General features: G+C 38.6%; 1 protein-coding gene across 1 annotated transcript; it reads right to left on the bottom strand.

Annotated features, from left to right (window-relative positions):
- Positions 1–304: 304 nt before the first annotated feature.
- On the bottom strand, positions 305–16,578 carry LOC134796165 (tRNA (uracil-5-)-methyltransferase homolog A). The gene is made up of 12 exons (XM_063768141.1): positions 16,358–16,578; positions 15,685–15,835; positions 15,333–15,505; positions 14,388–14,557; positions 13,717–13,867; positions 12,513–12,650; positions 11,587–11,702; positions 7,327–7,435; positions 6,680–6,802; positions 5,305–5,497; positions 4,583–4,803; positions 305–820 (listed from the first exon to the last, which is right to left on the bottom strand). The coding sequence occupies exons 1-12, from the start codon at positions 16,475–16,477 to the stop codon at positions 653–655; spliced, it is 1,833 nt and encodes a 610-aa protein (XP_063624211.1). The 5' UTR covers positions 16,478–16,578; the 3' UTR covers positions 305–652.
- Positions 16,579–18,011: the final 1,433 nt, after the last annotated feature.

The following is an 18,011-nucleotide window of genomic DNA, read 5'->3' as shown; positions in this document are numbered from 1 at the left end:
GATTATTATAAGATATTTAAAGTCTAAGGAATAGTGTCTCGTGCTCAGTTTGATAGGTGAAGTAGATAGCACTGTACGGTTCCATGTTTTGTCAAACGGCAAATTTTAATAGTCAGAGCAACCGCACTGTACGGAGTACACTGACTAGCTTTCAGATTCGAAGAAAGAACGAATCTTTTCTAATAGGTACTTATACGATTATTTAATAACATACTAATCATACTATACTATTCAGCCGGCACTAATCAAATATGAAAAACTACCTTCCATTCTCCATCAGAGAGATAATTAAGCAACTCATGGATGTAATTAAATATTTATTACGAGCTTGTAACATCTTTACATTTTATACGAGTACTTAACCATTTTGGTCAACAAATAAAAATAACAATCTTGATCTCTGTCGTATACCGGAAGCCTACCGGGAAATTCCGAAACTCGAAAGTTATAATGGGGTTGGCAACTGTCAAAGGGGTGCATTTAAACGGACCTTATATTCACATTAAACGGTCTACCGTTTAAGTTCGCATTTAAAGAGTTATTTTTAAATTGATTTTCAAAGCATTCACTTCTGTTCCATCAAAACATTTTCATTAACTTATTTATTTCATTCGACCTTTCCATCTGCATAGTTTATTTAATTATTTCCCTTTCAGTTCACTTCAGTAGCTTCTGTTTCCTTTATTTCTACTTTATCATCAACTTCCATTCCTTTATCCGTTTCCTTTTGTTCGTCAGCTTCTTCTTGTTTGGTCTCTTCGTGTGCAACACATTCTTTGTCTTCTTTTATTTCCAATTTTTCTTGTTGGTCTTCAGGAACCTGTTGGAATAAAATATAAAAAGCTTATTTGAAGTCTACAAAGTGTTTTTCTGCGTTGTTACTTCTGCTGTCAATTATTACGTGGTACATAAATACTTATGAGTTCGTTTATATCACATTAATAAATTAAAGTAACACATGGTTTCTATTTAGATTGCTTTGATTGGAAAATGGAAAGTTGACTGGTACAGTCGATATCAGATATTTATATCGGATCGGTCAAGGTGCTCACAAATATATTAACAAGCCTATATTGTCAAGGAACTAGACCGTGCTTAGATAATGAGCACCTCGGCCGTTCTGATATATCTGGTGACGACTGTACTTAACTAAATGTACTATTGTTTTCCAATTTGTTTGTTAAATTTTATATATAATTTTGGCTAAGTTTAATAAATCAGATATATCCATTATTTTGATATACGATTATGTAATACAATAATCAATCAATTATTTATTGCACCATGGTAAAAACAAGAGTTGTTAAGTGAAGGTAAAAACAATTTCCAGTGTCGTCACTATATTTATAACCACTGGAAAAAAACGTTAAAATCAAAGTTACTCGGTTATCATTATGTGGTACCGCACCAGTATGTGGTTTACTGGTACCGCATCAAATGTTAAGACAGTACTAGTACTTCTGATTTAACCTCGTAAGACCCAATGTGCATTACAATATTTACAATGTACAATTTAGGTATAGAATAGAACAAGGTTCAAATAAAAATATTGGTAAATTTTGTATGGTGCGTCTTACGACTGAGGTTAATGAGCAAGGCCTATTGACTTCCTTGGAATGACGTGACCCTTCATAATTGTACATGTGTGCTCCGTTCCTAGAGGAGGATTGCCAGTAATTACCATAAAAATATTTTACTACAGCAACATTGCTAGAACTGGCTTCGTCTATACGATTTCTAGGAACAAATCCAATTATTTTATCAAATATATTTTGATTTGTATTTTATGAAGTAGTTGAAGTCATATGTAAATTATTATCTATTTTAGTTTGTCTTTGTCTATGTTCATAAAATCTATGAAGGGTAGACGTGCCTCTACCCTCCATGATAAAATTAAAAAAAATCTTTGTCAATAGGCCTCTTTGATAGGCCTAGATTTGGGTCTGGCCGGTAAGAACATAGGCAAGACAAAAGTCTGTAATGTCAATGCTGTCATTAAAGTCATTTAACGCAAAAATATCAGTTTTCATATAAAACGATTTATTCACTTGAAATATATTTATTTACCTATTAATTTTAAAAATAAAAACGATTCATATGTACCTACGAGCAACATATCTAAATGCGTCTTCGCACAGACTTAGTTAAAATTAACCCGTTGTAGTAAACCAGAAACCGCGATAATTTCAAGGTAAGAAATACATAAATATATTAATCTTTAAATAAAAATGAGCGTACTAATTGCCAAATTCAAATATAATAATTTAATCTTACTATCCCCGTAAGTCCCGCGGACGCTATATCGCGTCCGAAATTTTAATCAAAATGTATCATAGATGTAAAACCTCACATTGTTTAAGCTGGTAAATTTAGACCCGGTAGCAATTAGCGACGTTAGTAATTAGGCAGTTAGATTATATTGTTTAATTTGTGACTGTTTTGTTTTAGAGAGTGAATCAGCAGATGGCTTGAGCGTGAGATAACAATATAATCCTGGGCCGTCATATGATTTCTTGGAAAAAGCTCAAAGGGCACGTATCTGCCGCATATCCAGACTACCGGGATACCGGTGAACAAGAACGCTGCGCGGAGCTGTGAAGCAGAAAATGTCCGATAACCGGATAGATGTAATAACAACTTGTAACCATTTGCCATATCAATGTATGTATTCATATGTATTGCTCCTAACATATATACAGTAATCCTAATAGGAATGAAAATATTTATATCTTAATATACTTTTTTGTTGCCGAATATTTGACGAATTTCTAAATATAGTACCTAATCATTACCTTTTAACGTATTTTTTTATTTTTTTGTGATATGCTAATTTAAGAGCCCATCAACGTGCACACTAGCGCCGCTGCTAAATAATCGTGATTATTTAAATTTAATGACAGGTATTTAAAAAAGGGGGCCGCTACGGACTGTATTGTGTATTTAAGTACCTTTTGAATACATCAAACTAGTTTTTATGTTACTGGATTCGTCAATCTACGCGTCCAAAGTTAAAACGGCCGTTTTTGTTTTGAGCTCATAGATCGACTAATCCAGCAACATAAAAACTAGTTTGGTGTATTCAAAAGGTACTTAAATACACAATACAGTCAGTAGCGGCCCCCTTTTTGAAATACCTGTCGCTAAATTTAAATAATCACGATTATTTAGCAGTGGCGCTAGTGTGCACGTTGATGGGCTCTTAAAAACCTGACCCCAACAAAAAAGAAAAAATACAAAAAGAAATTCCCTCTCCGGGATTCGAACCCAGGACCATTAGCTTCCTGAACAGGATTACTGCCAATACCCGCTAGGCTAAACGGGTTGTCAATTCTAATTACAATGGTATCCTACCAGAGCGCTAGTAGTATAAACGAACTTTTGAAAGGGACATTTTTTTGTATGGAGTTATCGTTCTTCTCCTAGTGAGTATTATATTCTTTGTTAATGAGAGTGAGTTTTTATTCTTGACAAGTATTTATTATACAACTTTAGTTTTAGTTTTTTAGAATTCAATGTTTTGTATGAATAATAATCATTGCATTAACAAATTATATTTGTATAAATATTTTAACTTTGATATTTTAACTTTTTTACCTGGTGCAAAGGCTGTCAATAATCCAGCAAGGCACCTTCGCACCACGAACGGCAGGGAGCGGTTTACTTGTATACAATTTTAGTTGTAATTTAATTTGTTATTTGTATCCTCAATTTTGCAAAATCATAAATAAATATATTTGTAACAACTTAACATAAATTTACACTCGTAATAATATTCTTGAATTATTTTTGTACCTGTAATCATGAAATCTAGTTAAAATTTTAGTTATTATAATATTCGTGGTTTTAGCAGGCGTGGCTCACTCCGCGATTTCGTCGCTATGCTACAGGTAGCTAACAGTACATCCGTTCGGCCCCAATTTTGGGGTTTGCCATAAGCCGCGCGTGGTGCTGTCGCCACCTAGCGGCCATATCTGTGCTGATCGTAACAGATGCGTTTTGTTAGAGAGTGAGTCTTCTGTACCTAGTACTATTATTTATTCTGTGGTTTTAGGCAAAAAGTAGTTTTTATTTAAAAATGTTTCAGGTACGAGCTTGAAAATGGGAATCTAACGTTATTAGAAAGAAACTTAAAATTAAAAGGATGTATAGATGGTCAAGCAAATCTTGTCAGTAGAAAAAGGCGCGAAATTCAAATTTTCTATGAGACGATATTCCTTCACGCCTACAATTTTCAAATTTGCCGCCTTTTTCTACTGACAAGATCTGCTTGACCAACATATTAAATCTTTTGGACGCCAATGACCGATATATCCACACCGCAGGTCCAACCCCAAAGACGGATTAATCGGTCACAGACCACAGAGCAACATAGACCTACGTACATATGCATAAAGTTCAATTTCAGTTTTGCCACTTCGGTGACGTGGCGTTCGAGTGACAGCTTTTGTGTTTGACACGTCGTCGAAAAGGTTAAAGCAACAGGGAAGTTTTCGACCACGCCTTTATTTTCTAGACATCAATGTGCGTGTGCAGATATTTTTGAGCACCTCGGCCGCTCAAATATATCTGATGGTGACTGTACCTGTTCTCTCTCGAACAAGACGGCCAGCTCAACATGTTTAGTGTGCGGGAACATGTCCACAGGCACGGCGCGGACGGGCAGGAAGGGCGCTCCTCGGAGCGTCTTCGACGAAGGCCGGGACAGATCTATGAAGTTCTTGGCGGCCGAGGCCGGGCTGCACGATATGTATACCAGACGCTTGACTGATTTTGTGTTGCGCAGTTGGGTTACGGCTCGCATGTCTGTGGATGGTGAATGCGTTTTTAAGTTTAAAGATAAATACATAAATGTAAAAGATAAGTGATATAAAAAAGAAACAATTCGCAAATCTTATGCAGCAAAAGGGGGTATTACTGCAATGTTCTGCCGCCAGAGTGCAGCACTAGCACCCATCGTAAACCATAGAGTAAGTTATACATACTGTGCCTTAAACTGTTTTTTGACAAGTTTTCACAGACAATAAAATATAACATTGATAGAGCATTGATACATCAAGGCGGTTTGTTTACAAAGGGCCTACCGGGAAACGCGAAAATCAAAACTCAGCTATCGCTCGAATACGCAAGAGTAATTAATAGAGAGATATCAAAATGTCGACTCTCTCATTTGCGGTAGACCCTTAGATTGTGACTGGTTATGGTAGTGGCGCCCCCTACGCAGAGTTTCGCGTAATATTCCCAATTCCTAATTCTTATGGGCCTCATGGCAAGGAAATAAGGTCTACATTAACATGGTATACGAACGTAATCCAGCTCTCGGGGGGTCGACGATGGCGATGACGTGACCAGGGGCGGCGCGCGCCAGCACGGAGGGCAGCGTGTCCTCGGCGCGGCCGGCGAAGAACTGGCAGTTGTCGATGCCGTTGGCGCTCGCGTTGGCGCGGGCGTCGCGCACCGCCTCTGGGATTAGCTCCACGCCTAGCACTTGGCCGCAGTGCTGAAATCCATATCCATACTATAATATATAATATTATAAATGCGAAAGTGTGTCTGTCTGTCTGTTACCTCGTCACGCTTAAACCGCTGAACGAATTTAGTTTAAATTTGATATAGAGATAGTTTAAGTCCCGGGGAAGGACATAGGATTTTTATATCGGAAGTCATCCCTAGAGAGGGTAAAAAGGGGGGTGGAAATGAGAAAATTAATGAATTGCCTGTTAATTGGTGTAAGCATTAAGCATACTATACTCGAATTGCCATTAGATTTTATCCAGCCATCCAGGCGTAGTACTTACTCTAAACGACGCTGGGACTAAATTCACGCAGACAAAGTCGCAGGCAAAAGCTAGTAATTAATAAGGGGTATTACTGCAATGTTCTGCCGCCAGAGTGCAGCACTAGCTCCTCTAGTAAATCATAGAGTAACTTATACATACTGTGCCTTAAACTGTTTTTTGACAAGTTTTCACAGACAATAAAACATGACATTGATGCATCAAGGCGGTTTGTTAACAAGGGCCTACGGGGAAACGCGAAAATCGAAATTTAGTTATCTGCCTCTTTATCGCTCGAACATGCAAGAGTGATAGAGAGGTTAGATAACGAAATTTCAATTTTCTTGTTTCGCGGTAGACCCCCAGATTGTGATGGATTGTGGTAGTGGCGCCCGCTACGCAGAGTTTCGCGTAATATTCCCTATTGTGATATAAGTTTTTCTAATGGATAGAGCGAAAAAAATTTATACTGTTCGTAAAATCGGTTCTGTAAGTTCCGTTTTTAGGGCTCCGTACCCAAAGGGTAAAACGGGACTCTATTACTAAGACTCCGCTGTCCGTCCGTCCGTCCGTCTGTCTGTCACCAGACTGTATCTCACGAACCGTGATAGCTAGACAGTTGAAATTTTCACAGATGATGTATTTCTATTGCCGCTATAACAACAAATACTAAAAACAGAATAAAATAAAGATTTAAGCGGGGCTCCCATACAACAAACGTGATTTTTGACCGAAGTTAAGCAACGTCGGGCGGGGTCAGTACTTGGATGGGTGACCGTTTTTATAGATAATGGTACGGAACCCTTCGTGTGCGAATCCCACTCGCACTTGACCGGTTTTTTTTTTAATGTTATTTATGAAATGTATGTACGTTGTTTAAGACCTGTGTTATCCTTACTCCTTACCTTAGCGAAGCAAAGTCCGATGGTGCCGGTGCCACAGCATATGTCGACGACAGTGGACCCACCGTCCACTTGGCTCATGTCGATGGCGCTCTGGTACAGTATCTCTGCACCCGCTGTGTTTATCTGGTTGTAATACGTATTTATTACTTGACGCTATTATCACAGTGTAAAAAGTAACAGTGGTCCGACGCCTTTGATGTTTGCGTAAATGCCCGCACAAGAACACAGTAGGGTTGTCACAGACTTTTACACAACTGCCCAAAAATTACAAACATTACAAATACGACACGCTAGCCCTGTTAGTAGTACCAAGCTACTAACAATGGCGATGTATGCAGCTCGGGTGCGCGCGACCTACCCCTCGCCCCTCGCACCCCGAAAGATTGCCCTGTCTAGACGGCTTCGTCGAATGACTGTATTGTTTTATAGACTACTACTATTGGCAAAAAATATGTACTGCGGGCGCAGCATGGTTCCATTTTTATCGCCTGTCACTATGGCCGTCACTTTCGCACTTACATACTTGTTAGAACGTGACAGGCATGGTGACAAGCGATAAAAATGCGACCGTGCTACCGCCGCAGGTGTTCTTTATACATGTTAAATAGGTAGTATAATAAAATAATAAGACATACAAACGTTATTACCTGGAAGAATGCTTCAGGGGATATCCTGAACTGCCTGCCGAGGATAGTGTCCACTATGTGCGTGTCGCCCCACAGGTGTAGCGGTTTGCTTGCCTCCTCACCCACTCGCCTAAGCAAATTAAACATATATTTATACAGGATGCCTAAAAAATAAGTGCATTCTCGTTGCCAGGGAGGTTTTGGGATTACGAGGTAAGAGTATAAGTTGCTCAGTAAACCTCATTGGCAACGGGAATGCACTTGTTTTTTAGCCACCCTGTATATAATGTCTAATAGACAATTAAACATATTCATTCAGTCATGATTTCATGAAATATAATATTAATATCGAGTGAGGGATTCTAAAGTAGAATCCTGAGCGTAATGAGGGATTCAAGTGTTAACGCCCAAGACGAAATAATTTTGAGACCGTGTGACACATACTGCTTTTCACATCAACTATGAGGAAATTGTTATGTTTCAAAATATGTATTATTTGTCAAAAAAAAAATAGTATGCAAGAAAGAAAAAATCGTGTCCTAGAACAGAAATATACAAGTTTGATCCCTCCTAGCCTAGCAGGGAATAAAAGTGCCACTTTGATCCCTCCTAGCAGGGAAGAAAAAGCCCTTTTTCGAATAGGTGATGTGAAATAGTACATTGTGCAACATGGGGCGTAAGTTGAATATTGCAAACGAGAGTAAGTTAAATCGCGGCGGCTTGCCGGAGCGATTTATAGACTCGAGTTTGCAATATTATTACGCCCCGAGTTACACACAATGTTTTTCATCACACTTGCGATACAAAAATTAAGTATAAAGACAAAAAACTGTTAATTTTGGCACTAGAAACTTCATAACTCCCTAGGGAGAACGCTTTTTCTATAACTCCCGCTAAACCTGCGTGCAATTCCACATTTACTGAGCGAGTGTGATGAAAAGAACAGTGTTGGGCATTCAAGAATAAAATCATTATTTGAATAAGAATTCGTAGGAATAAAATCATCTCGATTTTATTCCCGTCAAAAATATTCAAATAATTTTGGTCGGGAATAATTCGTATGAGAAAAAATTGAGTGAGAATAACTTATTCTTAATCAAATAAATATAATCATGATTTTTAATCGAAATAATATTCCACGAATAAAAATGTAGTCCAGGTACCGTATACGTACTAATTACGTATAGTTAGGTAGATGTAATAGTAGTTAGTCTCTTGTCTAATTTATACCTATTTTATGGAATAAAATCTTACAAATTGACTGTCGCATAACGCATAGTTTCAGTAACCGTATTATTTTTAATTTACTAACCAAATCATTAGGTTCAATTTAGCTGGTCTAAGCGCTTTGTCTCTATCACTCTTACATATTAGTGCGATAGAGAGACGGAGGTAGCGTTCCGTTGACGTAGCGCAAACGATTGGCATATTGGCTACGAACCCAAGGTGCCTAGCCAAGATGACAATTTTTGTTTTTATTTTAATAACCAAATCATTAGGTAAATTTAGTTGTTCTGGAGGCCTAGCCAATATGCCAATCGCTTGCGCTCCAACAACGAAGCGTTTTCTGTCTCTATCACTCTTACATATTAGTGCGATAGAAAGACAAAGATAGCGTTTCGTTGTCGTAGCGCAAACGTTTGGCATGTTGGCTACGCTCCCAATGTGCCTAGCCAAGATGCCAATTTCTGTTTTTATTTTAATAACCGAATCAATAGGTAAATTTAGCTGTTCTGGGGGCCTAGCCAACATGCCAATCGCTTGCGCTCCAACCACGAAGCGCTTTCTGTCTCTATCACTCTTACATATTAGTACGATAGAGAGACAAAGATAGCGTTTCCTTGTCGTAGCGCAAACGTTTGGCGTGTTGGCTACGCTCCCAATGTGCCTAGCCAAGATGCCAATTTTTGTTTTTATTTTTATAACCAAATCATTAGGTAAATTAAGCTGTTCTGGGGGCCTAGCCAACATGCCAATCGCTTGGGCTCCAACAACGAAGCGCTTTCTTTCTCTATCACTCTTACATATTAGTGCGATAGAGAGACAAAGATAGCGTTTCATTGTCGTAGCGCGAACGTTTGGCATGTTGGCTACGCTCACAATGTGCCTAGCCAAGATGCCAATTTTTGTTTTTATTTTAATAACCAAATCATTAGGTAAATTTAGCTGTTCTGGGGGCCTAGCCAACATGCCAATCGCTTGCGCTCCAACAACAAAGCGCTTATTTATTAGTGCGATAGAGAGACAGAGAGAGCGCTTCGTTGTCGGAGCGCAAACGATTGGCATAATGGCTAGGCCCCCAGAACAGCTAAATTGTAACCAAAGATTTGGTTATTAAATTAAAAACAAAAATTGTCATCTTGGCTAGGCACATTGGGAGCGTAATATCCAACATGCCAAACGTTTGCGCTACGACAACGAAACGCTATCTTTGTCTCTCTATCGCACTAAGGGGCTATTCATAAATTACGTCATTTCAAATTAGGGGGGGGGGGGGTGTCGAATGATGGTAGAAACGGGGTCATTCGAAGCATGAATTTTGGATGATTTTAGGGGGAGGGGGGTCGAAAATCGTCAAAAATCGATGACGTAATTTATGGACAGCCCCTAATATGTAAGAGTGATAGAGACAGAAAGTGCTGCGTTGTCGGAGCACAAGCGATTGGCATCTTGGCTAGGCCCCCAGAACAGCTAAATTTACTCAATAATTTGGTTATTAAATTAAAAACAAAAATTGTCATGTAGGCTAGGCACCTTGGGTGCGTAGCCAATATGCCAATCGTTTGCGCTACGACAACGAAACGCTATCTCTGTCTCTCTATCGCACTAATATGTAAGAGTGATAGAGACAGAAAGCGCTAAAAACAGCTAAATTGTCCTAATGATTTGGTTATTAAATTAAAAACAAAAATTGGCATCTTGGCTAGGCACATTGGGAGCGTAGCCAACATGCCAAACGTTCGCGCTACGACAACGAAACGCTATCTTTGTCTCTCTATCGCACTAATATGTAAGAGTGATAGAGAAAGAAAGCGCTAAAAACAACTAAATTGTCCTAATGATTTGGTTATTAAATTAAAAACAAAAATTGGCATCTTGGCTAGGCACCTTGGGTGCGTAGCCAATATCCCAATCGTTTGCGCTACGAGAACGAAACTGTATCTCTGTCTCTCTATCGCACTAATATGTAAGAGTGATAGAGACAGAAAGTGCTGCGTTGTAGGAGCACAAGCGATTGGCATCTTGGCTAGGCCCCCAGAACAGCTAAATTTACTCAATGATCTGGTTATTAAATTAAAAACAAAAATTGTCATCTAGGCTAGGCACCTTGGGTGCGTAGCCAATATGCCAATCGTTTGCGCTACGACAACGAAACGCTATCTCTGTCTCTCTATCGCACTAATATGTAAGAGTGATAGAGACAGAAAGCGCTAAAAACAGCTAAATTGTCCTAATGATTTGGTTATTAAATTAAAAACAAAAATTGGCATCTTGGCTAGCACATTGGGAGCGTAGCCAACACGCCAAACGTTTGCGCTACGTCAACGAAACGCTATCTTTGTCTCTCTATCGCACTAATATGTAAGAGTGATAGAGACAGAAAGCGCTTCGTTGTTGGAGCGCAAGCGATTGGCATGTTGGCTAGGCCCCCAGAACAGCTAAATTTACCTAATGATTCGGTTATTAAAATAAAAACAAAAATTGGCATCTTGGCTAGGCACATTGGGAGCGTAGCCAACATGCCAAACGTTTGCGCTACGACAATGAAACGCTATCTGTCTCTCTATCGCACTAATATGTAAGAGTGATAGAGAGAGACTATGCGCAACTCTACGGAGGGTCAACGTTTAGTATGTTGGCTAAGCACCCTGATCGGATGATAGAACTAGATAGTGTATAGCGGAACTCTTCAATGTGTACTATACCTAAACTATAGTAACAAATATCAAATCAATCCGACTTTTAAATAGAAGGGTGAAAATCAACTTACAAAATATAACCGATTGTACTACAAAAATTAACTTAATTCTAAATAACATTTTAATTGAATAAAACCTTAGTTAGAATAGGCCCACTTCTAGAATAATTATTCTGTTTTTTATTCCGCATTTAAAATAAGAGTCACATGATTTAATTACCTTAATTTTATTCTAAAATAACTAGTGCAAGAATAATTATAATTCAAATCGATTTGAATAAGAATAAAATTTCTGTTTTTATTCTTATTCTTATTCAAGTTAATTTTTGCCCAACTCTGGATAAGAATATTGTATTGTATACCTTTTCGTAATGTAGTCAATGTACAGCGACTTGATCCCGCAAGCTGCTGATTCATCCGAACTGAAATGCTCCACTAGTTCTTTTTGTATCTTCTCCTTCTGTTCGCATGCCAGCTCCTAAAAACATATATTAATTATGTAGAGATAACTCACCCCCTTGCATAGAAACTTGAATGCAAGGGGGTCAGTTATCTCTGCAGCTTATTGTACCATCGTAATAACAATTTTTGAAATAAATATTCGACGCCTCTGGCGAGACTTAAGCTCGAGACTTTGAGATAGAGATACTAGTCCTTCGGTCTACGAACTGAGCCACCGAGACTTACCCGTCGACGAGCCATTATTCTATCAATGTCATAGGTGCTTACCCTGGCGAATACCCAAATTAGACCTTAATGTAATAGATATAAGTTATAGTTTTTTTAAGTAAAGAGTGCTGTATTTCGGCTACAAACTGTCAAGCAGTTTGGCGAAACCATATATCATGGTAATTGTGTATTAATACTTTTGTTAAAATAAATAAAATAAAAAAGATTCTTTATGTAGGATATAAGTACTTAAGGTCACCTTCCACACACATGAATAAAATTAACCCTAATACCTTGAACCTTTTGCTCTTCACATAAAATTTTGGTTAAATGTAGGTATACCTGTGGATGTAACGCTACGAAAAATATTAGGTCGCCTTTGGACATGGAGGAGAGAGACACCGAATATTGAACCTTGTGCCCCAGATATAAGATCCAATATACTACCCGGAAACCAAACTGACGACCGAGATCATGTTACCATCCCTTTCGCTCCTGCTGCGACTATGTAAGTATGAATGAGAAGTTTTACGATCCCGGTCGTCAGTCTGGTTTGCGGATACCAGTAGATCATATATTGAATCTTGTGCCCCAGACATAAGGTTCAAAATGTTCATACCTGCGGATGCAACGCTACTATGAGCATTAGGTCCCCAGTGGACATGGAGTGGCGAACGGTGAGGTAACGCCAGTGGCCTGAATAGTCCGCGGGCGAAAATGGTTGAAGTTCAGACTTGCGCACGTACTCTTGGAAGATCTGTCGAATAAAAGCGAGTTTAAATACAAGGGAATACATACAGTCATATCATTTTTATAAGGTGCAGGGGGGCCATTTCGACTGTGGTTAATTTCAACTAATCGAAATATGTTCCATGTTTTAGGTTTAAATGAGTGTGTTTATTTAAGTAGGTATAAGTACATACGGACAACTTTCACAATCATAAATAAAACTATCCCTAATATCTGAACAGCTACAGTGCCCGTCGCGTAGCTGCCCAGCCGGAACCCAATTGTGGGCAGATTGGTCTCCTCGTCTATGCCCACTGTGAAACTTACATCTGTGGGGACACGTTTGCTTATGCTAGCGTTCGTGGCTTAGGGAGCTAGGTATTAAGTAAAGCCTGACCTGACCAGTAATATATGATCATTGTCAAGAAGGAGCTGTCATTCTCATTCGTATGGTGACAGTTCAGTATGATGATGATGGTGATATCCTGTTATCCCTCATCAGGGACATAGGGCTCTCAGAAGGGATTTACATTTTTCGCGGTTCAGCGCGGCCTCCAGCTCCGCCCAGCTGCAGTATAGTAGTCCAGTGTAGTTTAGTACAGTTCAGTATAGTATGACAAAAATCGTTCCAATGAAATGGCGCGTGATCATATATTACTGACGGTGAGGCTTTAAATCCAGTCGTACAGTTAGCCTCTCCCGACCATTCTCACGTAACCTTCGGGTCGGTTGCACCAAACCGTCTGTCACCGTTAAAGAGTTAGCTAACTTTTATTGTATGGGAAATCTCATAGTCCACTGCTGAGTGACGTTAGTCAGTCCGTCAACTGCGTTTGGTGCAACCGGCCCTTAGTATATCATCAACTTAACATCCGCTGCAGTTAGGAGTAGCGATGGGTTCCGCGCGGTGCGGTGCGGTAGGCGGATTACCTACACCGTGATACAAAATTTCACGCCGCGCCTCCGCCGTTCCGCGCGGTGCAGCAGTGCCACGCCGCTACGTGGGTTCCTTGACTTACGTAAAGTTACGTACATGTCTTTGCAACACGGTTTACAAATATCAATTAAAAGTGCATTTACAAAGAATGACTCACCAAAACTGCCTTTTTCGTTTTGTCCGAGATATGTATGAGCGACTGTATGGGGCCGACAGCTACAGTGCCTGTCGCGTAGCTGCCCAACCGGAACCCAACCGTGGGCAGATTGGTCTCCTCGTCTATGCCCACTGTGAACTCGCATTTGTTCCTGCGGGGCGAAATTAGAATCTACACATTGAAGCCCCATTTAGACGGTTCAAGAACTAGCATGTCGAATATTGCATGCTAGTTCTTGAACCGTCTACATGGTGCTTAAAACTAGAATTAGTCATTATACTAACAGCAACGCTGAGAGTTTTCACTACGTCCGATCCAACATTGGATGTCGGATGACCCTTGGAGAAAAACAGATTCTACAGAGTGCCCTATCCCTATGGCATCAAGTCCTTTTATTTTTGCATTAGCAATTTCTTTTGAACAACAAATTAACTTAATTAATAAATAAATATAAATAGGCAGTTTATCCCATTAAAATTTTATTGGATATAATATGGGTCGGCAAACTTTTCGGATATTGGTCAACAAATCACTAGTTGAAGGAACCTCAAAGTGACGCAAACATTCTTTTCCTTGGTCTGGGAACTCCAAGCTGCCGCAATTCTACCTTCAAAAATACATTCTATTGGACAATGTGAAAACGTACTAATAACGAATATTAAAAGGTTTACCTATATCCTTCCGTGACAGGGGACCTCTCTATTGGCCTCAGTTCAAAGCCGAGCCCGTTGTAAACTTTGCGCTTCGCTTCGAGAGCCCCGCGGTTATCACTGTCCAACCTCCATCTCTCATTGTCAAATTTCATAAGCAGGTGTTTTATTTCTTTCTCTTTTAATTTTAGCTGAAAATGTATACAACTTTATTACGATAACTTGAATAGAGTTAAAGGAAAGCCTATTAAGAACCATCGAAATTAGAAAAAGGAACATGTCGGGACACCTGTTACGACACAACATATTCCTTAAAACTCTTAAAAGTTTGTCACATACAGAGACACGGCCAGAATAACAATGTTGTTTACCCTTTTAACCAGATATATTTTGATGAAATTTGGAATATTGGTTGGTGAGCCGCTACTTTAGTTTAAAAGAATAAAAACCGGACAAGTGCGAGTCGGACTCGCCCACCGAGGGTTCCGTACTTTTTAGTATTTGTTGACACACGGGTAGTAGACGGACAGACGGACGGACGGACGGACGGACGGACGGACGGACGGACGGACGGACGGACGGACGGACGGACGGACGGACGGACGGACGGACGGACGGACGGCGGAGTCTTAGTAATAGGGTCCCGTTTTACCCTTTGGGTACGGAACCCTAATAATAGTAGTTTCTTAAGTCATTAATAAGGTTTTTCCAAAAAACTTCGAAAGGACGTAATGTATAGCATCTTTACCACCCACTATTTGAGGTCTGACACACACTTAGCGGTTTTTTATAATTTATGTAGGTACTACAAAATAATACAATGATAACAGCAACTCAAGTAGAGGTAAACAACAGGCGGTCTTAACGGAATAAAACGATCTCAACCAGACAACCTTTATGTAGCGGAAATTTTATTAAAATTATTAATTTATGTCAGTAGGCGTTCCACTTCAGTTAAATACTAACCTGTTCTTCATAGGGCATATTCCAATAAGGAGTAGTGGCGTCTTTGATCCTCTGCTCCTGACTGACATCTTCCTTCCTTTTCTTGTCGGGGCCAGCTCCTTCTTCTTCTTGCTTTCTCTTTCTAACCAGTGGATCTGGAGCTGGTTTTGCTGCCTCTGCTATTAGTGTTTTACCTGTAAAATGTATGAATAAAATGCATTTCATAATTAATAATTTGTGCAATGCACGGTAAAGAGTGATCTTACGCAATATTTGGATAAATGAATTTTTTTAGAAATGTCTTTTTGGGCAAAGCTGCCCCTGTAGACAAAGTTAGTTAGTTTGATGGTAACCTATTAAGTGGATAATTTACCTTTCCATGAATAGCCATTCAATGCCTCAATAGCCTTGTTCCGATCCTCATCATTCTGAAAGCAGGCAAACAACCAGTGGCTCCCATTCTTGGGTCGCTTTATCTTGCTTGTGTTCAGTGACAGTTTCTGGTTCATTAGCTTTTTCAGTTCCTGAAATTGTTTTACACAGTTTTTTTGTTATTTTTTCTGCAATGTCAACAGGTGTTGTCATTACACATATTACATTTAAAAAGGATTGTCGGGAATCACATACAGTCCAAAAGTTCCGTTCACATTAGTAACATTTACATGCTGTATAGCCAATGAAATCCTTTGCGCCAGATACACAGGATCACAGCCCAAGCCCAGGATGACGATGTGTATATTACACGTTTAATTAAATACCTTATTATTTTTTTCTAGCTAATTTTCTTCTGTCCTTGTACCTCTGCTATACCTGAGCAAGTTATTGCTTTGAGACATTAGATAGAAAATTGTGTTAGAAGAAAAACATGCCTAAGAAAAACTCGTCAGCTAGATTGCCAACAGTGAGAGTAATTTTTTAAAACTTAAGTATAATATTATATGTATAAGCTACATAATACTAGTAATTAGTACACAAAAGCTGTAAAATAAGAAAGTAATGTATTTAACAAGAAAATTAACCAATTACGAAAGTAAAGTTTCACTTACCGCTATACCGTAAAACTTTGGTAGTCCTCGAAGCTCTATTTTGAATTTTTCCGACGAAAACCCACCCCGGTCTAAATACGCATACTCTTCGCGGACTTCGGCTTCTTCTCCGTCACCCATTATTAGGTTTTGTGCAGATTTTTCTAAACTTATTAACAAAACATAAGGAATCGAGCCTAATATTTTATAGGTTATCCCTCGTTGTTTTGACAGTCCGTTTTTTTTTTAATTTCATCCAAGGTTGCATCACACCATCAGACTATTGAATAATAAATATTATAATGCAACACTTTTCGTTATATTAAGTAAAGTCATATTATAATAATTAATAGAAATGTAAAATTCAATCAGCTAATGAAATAATAGTCTTACAAAAGAATACTGCAATTTTAACGAAATACTATTGTATCGTGTAAAGATAGTTTAACCCAAAACATGGGAATACCCGAGTTACAAAGGTGTGCAAATAATGTTTCACCTACCTTCCCAGATTTAGCAACATTTCCCCATCAATAATTTTATTCCACATGCATTTATTTTGCCTTTGCAACTTGTCGGAAGCCAGTAATATATTAGAGTTGTGTCAATGTATCAATTAATTTTGGTTGTTATTAAAGCACCAAAAACTATTTTTGCTTGGCTTGTCCTTTTCTATTACCATTCAGCTGAAAGAGAGAATAAAGCATTGTTTATCTTAAGTTTCTTGGAAAGCAATACTGCTATTTGTAATGTATATCTACTACATTGTAATAATGGTAGTTCATTCCATACCTATCAAATATAGTCCGGAACTGTGAATTGTGATTAAGCAGTTCTATCCCTATATTGCTACAGTGAGTTGTGTAAGACATCGAGAACTTTCTTCGACTTTGTTAATGTACCTATGTAAGTAGGTACTTACTTATATTTGTAAATTTTAAGAGGACATTACGATTTAAACTAAATATAAGACACACAGATTTTTAAAGATCGTATACGAGGTTTCTACTTACTGGCTCTACACTACATCATCCCACTACATCTTTAAAGTTGTATTCGGAGCTTAGGATGTAAGCAATGTATCTTTAATTATGAGTATTATGACGCCTTTGAATATAAAATTCTCACAAGATATTCGATGTCTTTAAAAAGTACTCGGTTTCCACGTTAGATTAGATTAAGTTTCCCAGTAGGCAGTTACACCTTATTTTGCATATGTATATGTGTTGCAGTTGTACCTAGATCACGTGCCTACGTCATTTCATTATTCTTTAGCTTAGCCACTTTTAAGTGTTTTTTTTTTGTTATTTCAGCATAAAGCAATATGAGTTTTGAAAGATTTGACGTCAACAATTTAGGACTTATACTAAATGAAATCGAATCATCTCTATCCGAACAGAGGACTGTACAAGAACTCGAAGATACAAGTGATACATCTTCCGAGAGTTCCGACCAATGTTATGTGCCTGCGTTTAACCCCAAGTATCTGGGCAACCACATAAAAAACAATAAGGCAATTAATGCTATAATTGAAATCAGAGAACTGTGGAAATATGTAATATTAGAAGCCGGCTATACCTACCCAAAGGTGTATTCCCTGTTAACTGTTCGCATAAGTGATGAACTAAAACGGGAATTAAAAAAACACAGGCAAGCTTTTGCTGTATATGATAAA

The sequence above is a fragment of the Cydia splendana genome, chromosome 13 (genome assembly GCF_910591565.1).
Source record: "Cydia splendana chromosome 13, ilCydSple1.2, whole genome shotgun sequence".
NCBI lineage: Eukaryota > Metazoa > Arthropoda > Insecta > Lepidoptera > Tortricidae > Cydia > Cydia splendana.
The sequence above is the reverse complement of the archived record's forward strand: the minus strand, read 5'-3'. Positions and strand labels throughout refer to the sequence as shown.